The sequence below is a fragment of the Apium graveolens genome, chromosome 7 (assembly GCF_009905375.1).
Source record: "Apium graveolens cultivar Ventura chromosome 7, ASM990537v1, whole genome shotgun sequence".
NCBI classification, from domain to species: domain Eukaryota; kingdom Viridiplantae; phylum Streptophyta; class Magnoliopsida; order Apiales; family Apiaceae; genus Apium; species Apium graveolens.
In genome coordinates, this window is record NC_133653.1 from 167617705 (window position 1) to 167631061 (window position 13357).

Sequence of the window (13357 nt, forward strand, 5' to 3'; positions counted from 1 at the left end):
AAAGAACGAATGCAGTTAGTTAAATATAATAATATATTTTAACGTGAAACAAGGACAGATGCATAAAAAACGGAAGCAATTCGTTAAATTTAACAAAATTTTATTTTTCTTTCTTAATTAGATTAGTAAAATAATTTAATATACTTATATTAATTTAATAAAACTGGAAAAAATTATAATAAAAATTTAAGAAAATAAAAAACCGGTATACGTGGCACGGGCATATTACTAGTTTTCTCAGCGAGCGCGTATGTAATCCATAAATAGTGCATAATTAAAGAGAAAAAGGGATGTAAAAGAGCGAGAGAGGGAGGGAAAATGGCGGGAAGAGAAGAAATGTTGAAGGAGGAGATCGAGGAAAGTAATTGGAATTGGAGAAAAGAAGTGGATTCGAATCTGAAGCGTGTTCATTCTCTTCTCTTCGCATCCGATTTAGCTCTCCAAAACCGCGATTTCAGCTCCGCTCAAATTCTGTGTCTCCGTCTCATTGGTTTTCTCGATTCCCGTGCTCAAAACGACGTCGATGCCTCCTTCATTCTTCCTATTCGCCGCCAAGCCTTGTCTAATCTCCTCGCTGCTCGTGCTTCTCTCCTTCCCCTTTCCGATTGGTACTCCATTCATTTCTACTAATTAACTTCATTTTCATTTATATATCTTATATTCTCTCTCTCTCTGGCTACCCCTCACCTCTCTCTCTCCCTATATATAACTATACAGGTTTAGTTTCATTTTTTATGTAGTTTTGTGTAATTTAGATGCAGAAATAAGTGAATTTATATTTATTGTATATTTGTTAGTACAGTTTTTTGATACAAGGCAAGTTGTTTGGTGAACAAATAGGTCCTCTGTTATTTTTTATTTCGTGAAAGTTCATTTTATTTATCACAAGCTTTTTATTTCCAATTGGACGTTGTAGTCTGATGATGATGATGAAGTTGTTGGATAAACTTAGTATTTTAGACTAATTTGTGAATCATTTTGAGACTCTATATGAGTGAGACACATGATGTGTTAGTGGTGTGTATTTATTGGAACGTATTCTCCTCTTCGAGGGGATTCCAACGCATATTTACACGCTCAAAATGAGTAAAAGGTGAATGAGAACTGATGTTCCAAAATTTTACATTTTAATATGAAAAGTGGTTTTGTACCACATCGAGAGTAGCACAAACTCATTCCTTAGTTTTTCTTATAAATACCATGTACCACATCGAAAAGAAAAACAAGTTCTTTCAAGCCTCTCTTTATAAATAGTCTTAGGGCATCAGTTTTATTAAGTCGAGGAAATAAGAGTCATTTCTTTCATTCTCGGTCTCCTTAGTCTTAAATTTTTTCAATATTCCGGTGATAGTTCTCGGGCTCAGTTCAAGTTCGCTGAGAGTATATTCGATTTATCGATTATACTAGTATCTCGTTTTATCCTGGGAAGCAGGTCGCTAAACACGGATGGTGCGGGGCGAAACTGCTTTAAGGTGACAGTTTTCTGGACTCGAGATTAAATTCAATCTCTGTTTGTTTTCTCAAACCCTTCTCCTAATTTAATTGTTAATTGTCATATGCTTATGTGATTTAAGAATTAGCAATGTTCTTGTGAAGTAGTTATATATTCAATATATATATAATAATGTCTTTATCGTACAAGATTGATAACAATCTTAAAGCAGTCTTCTTCAATTTTCATACTTTCTTGTGAGTAGACGCAAAAGTCAATTTGATTGTTTAAATTGGATTTATTTATGGGTATATGAGTGACCATTATTTGCCTCATTAATTAAATTAAATTTAGTGCGTTAATTTCTTTGATCACTTGTTGCCATGTGCTTGAAATTAATATAAATTTGATTTTAAGTGGTGCTTTGTTTAAGCACAACAGGTACGAGGCAAAAGTAAGCACATAGTTGTTGGATAATTGGTTTCTTATAAGGCTATCAATGCTTTAATGGTTATTGATTTATGATCAACTTATATTCAAGTGGACATATTTGGTGACCTCTCTCGGGTTGATCATTATAAATTGGTAGATTAAACCCAAATTTATAATTCGTCCATGTTTTCGCTATTAATGGATAGCTTATTATGTTTTGTTAACATGGTGATTGATAATATATATGAGCTAGAGTTTCTTAATTCTGAATTGATTTCGGAATTATTAGTATATTGATACAAGAATCATATATGCTATAGTTTACATGCGTGTTTGCAAGTTCATAACATGATATTGCTATGCAATTAAACGATATGGCTACATAAATGTGACCCTTCATGATGGAACTTGATTATTTGGTGATTAATTTTTTAATCATTGTTGAGTGATGATAAAGCATCAATTATTATTGTTTAATCTTTAATAATGGAGTTATATGACAAACTTGTAATATTGGATAGAATGCAGTAAGATGTTTGTTGTTAAATAATGTGACGAGTTGTGCAGCTGAAGTGAACCAGATTTACAATTGCTCAGGATTCTCCACATTAAAAAACCTAATGGGCCTGGAGTACAGGTTATGGGTCGGCACATAAATTATATTTTTTCTGGTTGGATTTTTCCTCCAGTTAAATAGTAATTTCACGTGTTGGTGTCGGTCTGCTGCGGCAGTGACACACGAGCCTATTATAGTGATCCATATGATACTTAATACGGCGAATATTGATATCGGTAATTATGCTGAACTTCGGAGAGAATCCGAAAAGTTGTTAACCCTAACACATCAGTTGATCAAGGATCACTGAATGTGGGGTTATTGAAGATTTATGTTCTTCCTTGGGCCTTTTCTGGTTGTACCAGTAGTTGAGCCAGAAATGTAGGTTCGTGTGAACCATGTAAATATTTTAGAGAAATTCGGTAATTGAATTTTTAATGATAAGAACCACGGGAAGTTCTTTAAACATGATATTAAAATCTTATAGGTTTTAATGAATGACGTAAAACCTGCCCAGATGAGAGGTAGTGACACGATACTTGTTTACTTTCTGGTTTGATAGTAAAACATTTATCACTCGTACTCGTAGTCGAGTCAATATTGAAGCTAAATAGAGAGATGTGTGCTCTATAAACTCAAGGGTAAATCCAACTTAATACAAATAATTAAGATGGTAGTGAATAAATTTGATGATGAATAATCACCGGGCAAATTCTGTTTGCAACGTGAATATTCATGAGTTCGTTGCACCTTACTCGCATTAAATAAATGGAGTAGATGCAGGCTTGAGTTGCGCTCTGAGAGAGATGCAAAACGATTGTGATCAGCTCAGACTATCACTGAATTTGAGGATATTAGTTACGAAGGGCTAATCGTTCCTTAAACATGATACCACAGAAGGAAATAATTAAATTTCCTATTAGTTTTGGAATGTTTTCTGACATTCTGTAAAATATTAAAATTGTGGGGTATCTAAAATAGAAAATTATTGAATTTTCTATGAATAGTGGAATGTAATGAAACATTCTTGAAAATAATTGAAATGTGGGGGTATCTCGAAACTTGATACCAATACCTCTGTTGGTAGCATGAGATCCAAAATCAATTGAGATATTTTGGATGGATACATAGACAATGGCTGAGTCTAATAATATCCGATATATGAATCTAATTTTTGAGATTCGTAAGAATACTATTACAGAGTTTAGGAATGCTTGTGCGATAAGCTAGTAGATCCTAGTAGATCTGTAATTAAAAGTCATCTAAATGAACTTACGAGTTATTGGATGAATGTGAGGATGAACCTGCAGATAGCAAAAGACTTGGATAATTGCTAGTCCCGAATGTCTTGATAATTTGCTTGAAGGTGAACTCGTAAATTTAATAGAAGCAATGCTCTTCTCGTATAATTTCTTAATAAGTGAATATATCATGAGAAAATTTGACTATTAATGAGAGTCAATAAATCAAGATTTTCTAGCACGTGTACTAGAAAATGGATTGTGCATGTTCTCTCTATGTCTTTTGTGGGGGAAAGGATGTTAAGAAATAGAGAGAGTGGTTCTGTTTGACAGAATCTTGTTTAAAAAATATATAGATCTTACGAGATAGAAGCATTAGGACCCAAATGAATTTTCAAATTGGGTATCTGGGTCTGAAGGAAGTATAAGGTCAGACTGATAATAAAATATTACAGTCAAAAGTGATGACCTTATATAATTTATGAAATATTCTCGAGTTTTGAGAATAAGGTTCATTAAGATGATACTAAAATTATCGTATTGTGAAATTTAAAAGTGCATCAATGAATATTGAGATGGTCTTTCTAAATAGATATTTGGAGAAATATTTATTTACGTGAACTCGAGGGTTGCTCTAGATAAAGCAAGAGGAGAAAATCTGTATTTTCGGTGATCATGTTGAGTGAAACAACATTGACACGAAATAATGGCATATTAAATTTGATATTGCTATGATAAGCAATGGCTTCAAATAAATGACATGGTTGCCATTTTGAGGACGCTCAAAATTGGTTGCTATGTGAATAAGGACTGCCAGTTTGCTTAAACTAGGTAATGATGCAAACTGAAATTGCTGGTTTTTTGGGACGCTAAAAGCTGGTAATATCAATAACAAGTGAAGCCTCAAGTAATAACTAGTAAAGTTATTTCATAAATGTGAAATATGTCAATATGAGATGACAAACTGATTCAGAATCAGAGAATTGACAAGTGTGCATGTGTTATTTACACATGATATGCAAGTCATAATTGATTGCATGTGAGTGATCTGATCATTACGAGAAGTAATGACAAGAGGATCATCTCTGAAAATCTTGATGAGATTGAAAAGTTTTGATTTGAAGATTACAATCTTCGTGACTTTAAAATTTTTAAATGATACATGTCACATGTTGGTGATGTGAATTTTGAAGAGATCAACGAAGCTAAAGTTGTCATAGCTAGAATGAATTTATATTTATCCAAGCGTAGATGAACAAGGATCTCTCAAGAAGGATTGCAAGTCTGTTGTACTTTTTAAAATTGTACAAAATTAGACATAGGCTACACAGTTGGTAAACTGTGTAGATGCACGAGTACAATGGAAACTGGTCACTTGGAAGTGATTGCAATGAGATTTAAGGTGTATGATATGTGCTCGTGAGCTTGGATTGCAATACGAAAGATATCTAATTGTACTATGTGAATATAGTATGTAAATTAGATATTTGACTTTAAGACCTTAAAAGTCATTCGAGAATACATTTCACACTTAGCAGCCGTGTCATGGAAATCCTAAACTTAGCTTGATTCATGATGGAATACGAGCCTGGTGCATAAAATAAATGCAGTTAAAAGGCTAAATAGCCACTTTGTAAGGATATTCCTAAATGACAAGGAAAATGTGTCTTCAATATGCATATATCGTGTAAACAATATGCAAATTGGGAGATCACATTATTGTGTATGAAATGGTATGTCTCACATCTATGATGAGGACATAATACCATTAAACAACTATTCTCAACGAGAATTATCATGATTGACTATGTAAAGTCAAATGATAATGTTTGGATCCACTAACCAGATGGTTAAACTGAGTGAATCTGTTTAAGCCAAGGGAATCTAGTTAGACCGAGAGATAATTGTCAAATCATCGAGAGGAATGAGCCTTGCCTATTGCTTAACGGCGTCATGGTGGACACCCAACCTTGCTGACTGGAGATCCCAAGAACTTGGTTCAATGGGACAACTAAATCATGATGACCAAATCACTGTGGGGGTAACCCCTGGCCTATTTCTATGATGATGAAACAGTGAGACCCGCAAGGTACGAGGTTAAGCTTTATGCTTTTAATGATCTTTGACGAATACAAGGATTTCAAGTCTGAATACATAGTATTCGGTTGAGTAAACGCGGGTTACTCTATAAGATAAAGATCACCTATGTAAGAGAGAAGTATGGCCGCTTCAAAGGAGAATTGCGAGGCACAATTCTTTAGAAACTCTTGCAGAACCAGGACGATGTTCCAGGGCCAAAATGGACATAATCATGAGAACTGAATGAGTCAGGAAAGATATAGTGATGAGTATGTCATCGTTTACACAAACGGTCGAACAGTTCAAGGACATCGCGTCATATTGTCTACCAGTAAAGTTGATATACTTATTCGAGCGAAGGTTCAAGGAGCATTCTCTACCTATCGTATGCTATATCTGACCGCCGGAACTATCACCAAGTCAAGCTCCGCGTCTGTTTATCTATGTGGTGCGTGCTACTGGACCATCAATCTCATTTGTGGAAACTTAGTATTTTAGACTAAGTTGTGAATCATTTTGAGACTCTATATGAGTGAGACACATTATGTATTAGTGGTGTGTATTTATTGAAACGTATTCTCCTCTTCGAGGGGATTCCAACGCATATTTACACGCTCAAAATGAGTAAAAGGTGAATGAAAACTGATGTTCCAAAATTTTAACTTTTAATATGAAAAGTGGTTTTGTAACACATCGAGAGTAGCACAAACCCGTTCCTTAGTTTTTTTTATAAATACCATGTCCTCTCTTCAATATGCATATATCGTGTAAACAATATGCAAATTGGGAGATCACATTATTGTGTATAAAATGGTATGTCTCACATCTATGATGAGGATATAATACCATTAAACAACTATTCTCAACGAGAGTTATCATGATTGACTATGTAAAGTCAAATGATAATGTTTGGATCCACTAACCAGATGATTAAACTGAGTGAATCTGTTTAAGCCAAGGGAATCTAGTTAGACCGAGAGATAGTTGTCAAATCATCGAGAGGAATGAGCCTTGCCTATTGCTTAACGGCGTCATGGTGGGCACCCAACCTTGCTGACCGGAGATCCCAAGAACTTGGTTCAATGGGACAACTAAATCATGATGACAAGTCCTTTCAAGCCTCTCTTTATTAATAGAGTCTTAGGGCATCAGTTTTATTAATTCGAGGAAATAAGAGTCATCTCTTTCATTCTCGGTCTCCTTAGTCTTAAATTTTTTCAATATTCCGGTGATAGTTCTCGGGCTCAGTTCAAGTTCGCTGAGAGTATATTCGATTTATCGATTATACTAGTATCTCGTTTTTTCCTGGGAAGCGGTCGCTAAACACGGATGGTGCGGGGCGAAACTGCTTTAAGGAGACAGTTTTCTGGACTCGAGATTAAATCCAATCTCTGTTTGTTTTCTCAAACCCTTCTCCTAATTTAATTGTTAATTCTCATATGCTTATGTGATTTAAGAATTAGCAATGTTCTTGTGAAGTAGTTATATATTCAATATATATATATATAATAATGTCTTTATCGTACAAGATTGATAACAGAAGCTACAGAACATTCTAATTCGAATTTTAGCTGAATGCATTTCACTATCATTATATATTACTAGTATGACACTTAATGAATTTAATGTGCTTAGTCCATAGTCCACATTGTAAATAAATGACCACACTCTGGGACTGACTCCACAATTTTGGAGAATGGAAATTTTACTTTTGTTTTTTTTTCTTATACTGCGGTACTAAATTAATAAATTATGTGTCATATGTAGCCTTTCATGTGTATTCAGTAACACATTTTGTTTCCCGTGCCTTTAGCCAAGCGTTTGAACAAGCAGGCAAAACTCCAGGCAATGTGTTTGGCAAGCAGGAAGATATCGACATTCATAAAATTATGCAGTCAAAGTACTTTCAAGTTATTATTCATCAATCCAAAGGAAAATCTTCCAAGGAACTGGTATGAAGATTTACCCGAAATTTTCCATCCACTGGCCTCTCATTTATTTTTTCTGTAGATGCACATCATTCTCCCAGTTTATTTTATATTCTTCCTCATATTTAGACAACTGAAAATTCTCCCATTTGTATTATTTCTCAGGTTCTGTTCATAGCTTGGTTTGATTTTTGCCTGTAAATTTTCAGGCTTATCATTATCATTGTTGCCTGTAATAGAGTTTCATATATAATTTCATTAGATAATGTAGTAGCTTAATATGATTGTTCTTGAAGCACCAGAACTGATAACTGACACATTTTGTATCAGGGGAACCAACTTGATAGGGAGGATAATTTAAGTGGCAAGACTTCAAAAGTTCTTAAACAAAAGAATTTGAATGCCTTTTATGGAAACTTTTCAAGTGCAAATGCGAGCTTATGTAAAGGTTCTGCCACCTGCAATAATAACAATTCCGATTGCATTGTTGTAGAGAAGGCTCCTTTTCATCATATTCACTCTAGGGATCGTGGAAGCTCTAAAGCAGAGGAAGAAAAGGCTCTTGGTAGAAGTTTGGGATCAAAGAGAGCTTACCTTGAAACCAGAAGCACAAGAAATGAAACCGTAATGTCTCCATCATGCAATGGAGCAGGCGATACTAATATTTCTGACAATGGATTTGTTACTGCTAGAGCAAAACTGGTATTAGTTTAAGGCTTTAACCTGTAGCATAGTAGCACTAGTTGATATCCATTAACTCTGTGATCCTTGCATCATAACTGGGAGGGTCATTATTTTCATTTACTTTTATATGCTATAATTACCAGATACTCTCTAAGTAATTCGATTTGTGTAGAACCATGCCTGAACTTTGACAGACTCTTTTTCTCTGCTTTGAAAATTACAAGAGTAATCGGTCATGAGCACTATCAAAATTGTATAGGTCACAAATCCAGTGTAGTGTTTATTTTAAATATTCACAGATGAAATTTGTTGTACGAATTCAAAATATCACTTAATGTCTGTCCTCTAATTTACAACGAAAATAGTTACAATAACGATAATAAATATTAATGCTGGGATAGCTGCTTATGTTTACAGACTGTACCTTTTTAAAAGATAGAAATGTCATGAATTGCTTACATTTTATACATAGCAGGTTAAGTTACGAATGAACCATCTACGTTAAATGTTCATTTAATAAATACTGATTTGAGGTAGATGTGAATAGATCCATTCTTATTGGACTTTTTTCACTTTGTTCTATAGGAAATGGATGCAAGACAAAGACGTGGATTGGGTGGAATGCAAAGTCCGACTGTCTCCCCACAAAGTGATAACAATGGGAACAGAGGGTTTGCTAACAGATCTTACGGATACACACGTCGTGGAATTCGTGGTAATTTTGTTCCCCCCATCAGATCGAAAGAGGGTGGTGCTGGAAATATGACTTCGCGTATTGCTCGACCTGCTGGTAAAGGCGATGATGCATTAGACGAATCAACAAAGAGATGGTTAGTGAAATATAGTTTGTTCTCCATAGAAAATTATAGAAAATATGCAATCTTGTTGTGTTCCCATGATTACCACACCAGTGAAGCATTTCTTAGTGGAGCCTCATATATTAAAACATGTTATTTCTTTCTATTTCATGATATTATTGTTTTCCATGTCTTTGACCTCTTCGTGATATTTTGTAGTTTGGATATGCTATGTGGTCCAGATGGAGAACTTCCAGAGAAATTACGAAATCTAGAGCCTCGCCTTATCGAGCATATCAGCAATGAGATAATGGACCAGGATCCCAACGTTCGGTGGGAGGATATTGGTATCTACAGATAAAAATTAGTTTTCATGTATATTTTTGTCACTTGTAAGTATCATATTTTTTTGTTCTGATCTATTTCCTTTGCCTCTTAAACACTGCAGCTGGCTTGGATCATGCCAAAACATGCGTTACTGAGATGGTAATATGGCCTTTGTTACGTCCAGATATTTTTAAGGGCTGTCGTTCTCCGGGGCGTGGTCTTCTTCTATTTGGCCCTCCTGTAAGTCTTTGGATAATTAATTACATCTGAGAGAGTGGGATTATATTTAATATTTAATATCCTGTATTACACTTTCACATAGGGAACAGGTAAGACGATGATCGGAAAAGCCATTGCAGGAGAGGCTAAGGCAACATTCTTCTATATTTCTGCCAGTTCATTAACTAGCAAATGGGTACAAGTCATTTCCTCTAGTCTGTTATGGTAGCATCCTGCTTCTATAGTTCTGCTGATATAATTCTAATTTATCCTCTGTTTTTTCTCCATCTTCCTTTAGTCTATTTTTATTATAAAAGCTCATAAATTCATCACCACTTTCAAAATAATAATCGTCAACCAGTAGCTCTGATCATTCATTCGTGGAGTACAATGAGAACTGTGTGGACATTGTTCTACATCAGTATCATGTGCTCATTAAGTGCGAAATTTAAATGAGATAGTCTTTCGTAAATTGGTGTCTTTACAGAGTTGTAAAAATGATTTAAGAAATCTGTTCAAATTCATCGCCAGCCTTTACAATATTTACTCAAATGCCTATATCTAGAAAATGGGGATCAGTCATTTCCTCTAGTCCGTATGGTATCCTGTTAGTTCTGCTCAGATCATGCTAATTTTATCCATTTTTTTCTAAAGCTTATGGATGTACATGTACTACGATGTTTAAAATTATTATCGTCTGTCAGTGATTTTGATAATTCATTCATAGAGTTACATAGTACAACAAGAACCTTATGGACATTGTTCATCCTCATTATTGCATGACCTTAAGTGCAAAACTCTGTTGATAAAGTCTTAAGTAAATAGCTGTCTTTACAGAGTTGTAATAATGTTTAAAATATCTCTTCAAATTTATCGCCAGCTTTAAAATATTCTGTCAAATGCTTATGGCAACTAGGCTATATATTATTTCCTGCTGTTTATTATATATATAAAGTTCCGGTAGCTATTGAATTTGTTGCAATTATAATCGAGGGATATACATACCACTTACTCTAGTTTTACAATACTGGGAGCTTGTTTGGTTGCTCATTCAAAAACACAGGATGTACAAATACCTAGGAAGTGCATAAAATCAAGTTGTTTGGTTAACATTAACTAGGGAAGTTGAAATTCCAAGGAAGTTCAAATACCCACAAAATATAAGAAGCTACTTACCAGTTCCCTCATTGGTAAATTACACTTCCCGGGGGAAGTGAATTCCCATGTATCAACCAAACACATTTTCCTACATTAATTATAATTTCCATAGTATATATAACTTACATAGGTAATGACTTCCCATGATAAACTGAACAAGCACTTAATTAATTAAAACAATTCATGGACAACTCTATTGTATTAACTTTAAATGTTTCAAAGCGCGCTATTCAAATCCATCCGTATATAAATTCCCATGTAAAACTAAATAAAAAGATAAATTTTGGTGAGTAAGGTTACTAAGAGATTAAGTTTTATATATAATTATAGCAAGTAGTTCAACATTCGAGGATTGTACTTCCTCGTCAACAAACTTAGACTAGGTGCCTTCACCTAATATGTGAAGATAAGTTTCGAAAAGAACAAGTTGAAAACACCAGATCTTAAAAGGTGGTCTTTTGCTATCGAATTTAAATGTCTTCTCTTCTGATTGTTACTAGTTATAAAGTAGGATGATAGCAATCTCTGCCTAAACATGTTTTCTTGTGTGCTACATTTTAGACAGCATGCGTGGTCACCTTTGATGCTTGTATTCTTTTGTGCTCATCAATTAACATGTCAATGCAATTGTAGATTGGCGAGGGTGAAAAACTAGTGAGGGCACTTTTTGGGGTTGCCAGTTGTCGTCAGCCAGCTGTAATATTTGTGGATGAAATCGATTCGCTTCTCTCGCAGGTAAGTTTTTATTAGCATGGAACAACGGGTACAAAAACCTGAAGGATTCCGGGGGATAGCTGTTAATGCTTCAAGTACAAATAATATGGGAAAATTTTCACGTTATTAATATGCATAAAAATATCAGTTGGCCATTAGATTATTAGCATTTTTTTATTTCGAGGTCATTGTTTCTGAGCAATGATAAATCTATTAATAGCCTCATTGTGACTTTAGCGCAAGTCAGAAGGTGAACACGAATCAAGTAGGCGTCTGAAGACACAGTTCCTCATTGAAATGGAAGGCTTTGACAGTGGGAGTGATCAAGTATTACTTATAGGTAATCTCTTGACGTTATGAGAATATGCATGATGTTTTAGCTTCAGCTTTCAGCTCAAGAACTTGTTGGGATGTTTAATATTTGTTTCTTCTTATATGTGTTATTTAATATCAGTTTACCTACATCCAATAATTCAATATATCAGTTATGTGCTCAAGTTGTTATACATCAAACAGGAGCAACAAATAGACCCCAAGAACTAGACGAAGCAGCTAGGAGGCGACTTACTAAACGACTTTACATTCCTCTGCCTTCATCAGGTGCACCTATTACTGTTGATTACATCTGCCCTGAAATTTCTATAAAATATATAACACTAACTACATCTGTTTTTTGGAGACTTAGATGCAAGAGCCTGGATAATAAGGAACCTCTTACAGAAGGATGGATTGTTTAAGCTCTCAGAAGAAGACACAAACACCATATGTAAACTGACAGAAGGTGTCCTTTCCATACTACTCCTTAAGTGTATTAATGACAGGTGACTGTTTGAATTATATCTGTTTGTGTTTTCACTTGTTCCAGGATATTCAGGATCTGACATGAAAAATTTAGTAAAGGATGCATCTATGGGTCCACTCAGAGAGGCTCTAAGACAGGGAGTTCAGATCACAAAGCTAAACAAGGAGGATATGAGGCCAGTTACACTTCAGGTAATTAGTTAGCATAAGTAGAATGTGCTATGATCAAGCAATGAGGGTTTCTTACAAAGATTAAAGTATCAGAATTTTGGTGAAGCTTGTCGATAGATTTGTCTACAGACTGGTATACAATTATGTTGCAGTTTAGCTCCATAATTTATTATTTAATATCTTTGTGTAGGACTTTGAGAGTGCATTGCAAGAGGTGAGGCCTTCTGTTTCTCTTAATGAGCTTGGTACCTATGAAGATTGGAACAAACAATTTGGAAGTTTGTCATTGTAACAAGATTTGGTCTTAAATGTTGGTTGTAATTAGTTGTAACACAACCAGAGGAAGAATATAAATTGTAAGATTGAGTAGCACAGGAGACATGACTACGATGCTGCATGCCTGATTCATCCGGGTACTTGTAACATGCAATAGCAATAAAAAAAGAACGTATTTAATTAAACTTGGACAGAGAAAGGGTTAGTGAGCTATTCAAGATCGGAAGAATTAATTAATGAGCAATTCAAGCTGTTGAAGCTTCAGTGTTCACATAATTTATTCCAGTGCAATTTATACAGCTGCACTGTGAGCTATAGATTTGCAACCCAACTTTTTGTCAAACATAGACCTTCTGTTATATACTTTAATTAATTGTATAATGAGAACGGCGGGTATTAGGAATCGTCGTCCGGGTAATCGTGTAAACTGTATAAATATAAGTAGATACCTGCTAGCAACCTGCTGTAGAAATGAAAAAAAATTAGGGACCAAATTAGAAAAGTATGTAGCAGGTACAAGAAGGATGTGCACCAGAACCTCA

The 13357-nt window shown here is 34.7% G+C and overlaps 1 protein-coding gene across 1 annotated transcript; it reads left to right on the top strand.

The window, feature by feature from the left end:
• Nucleotides 1-267: 267 nt before the first annotated feature.
• LOC141672639 (ATPase family AAA domain-containing protein FIGL1) lies at nucleotides 268-13000 on the top strand. The gene is made up of 13 exons (XM_074479288.1): nucleotides 268-608; nucleotides 7554-7692; nucleotides 7999-8370; nucleotides 8938-9182; nucleotides 9369-9496; nucleotides 9598-9716; nucleotides 9799-9891; nucleotides 11487-11588; nucleotides 11805-11907; nucleotides 12084-12167; nucleotides 12253-12348; nucleotides 12433-12560; nucleotides 12730-13000. The coding sequence occupies exons 1-13, from the start codon at nucleotides 319-321 to the stop codon at nucleotides 12829-12831; spliced, it is 2001 nt and encodes a 666-aa protein (XP_074335389.1). The 5' UTR covers nucleotides 268-318; the 3' UTR covers nucleotides 12832-13000.
• The last annotated feature ends 357 nt before the right edge of the window (nucleotides 13001-13357 follow it).

What these genes read in the sequence shown, in the direction of transcription:
- LOC141672639 (XM_074479288.1), top strand. Translation starts at nt 319, where the DNA reads ATGGCGGGAAGAGAAGAAATGTTGAAGGAGGAGATCGAGGAAAGTAAT. An exon ending in GTTCATTAACTAGCAAATGG is followed by an intron (nt 9,892 to 11,486) that starts GTACAAGTCATT and finishes ATGCAATTGTAG; the next exon opens with ATTGGCGAGGGTGAAAAACT. An exon ending in CATATGTAAACTGACAGAAG is followed by an intron (nt 12,349 to 12,432) that starts GTGTCCTTTCCA and finishes CACTTGTTCCAG; the next exon opens with GATATTCAGGATCTGACATG.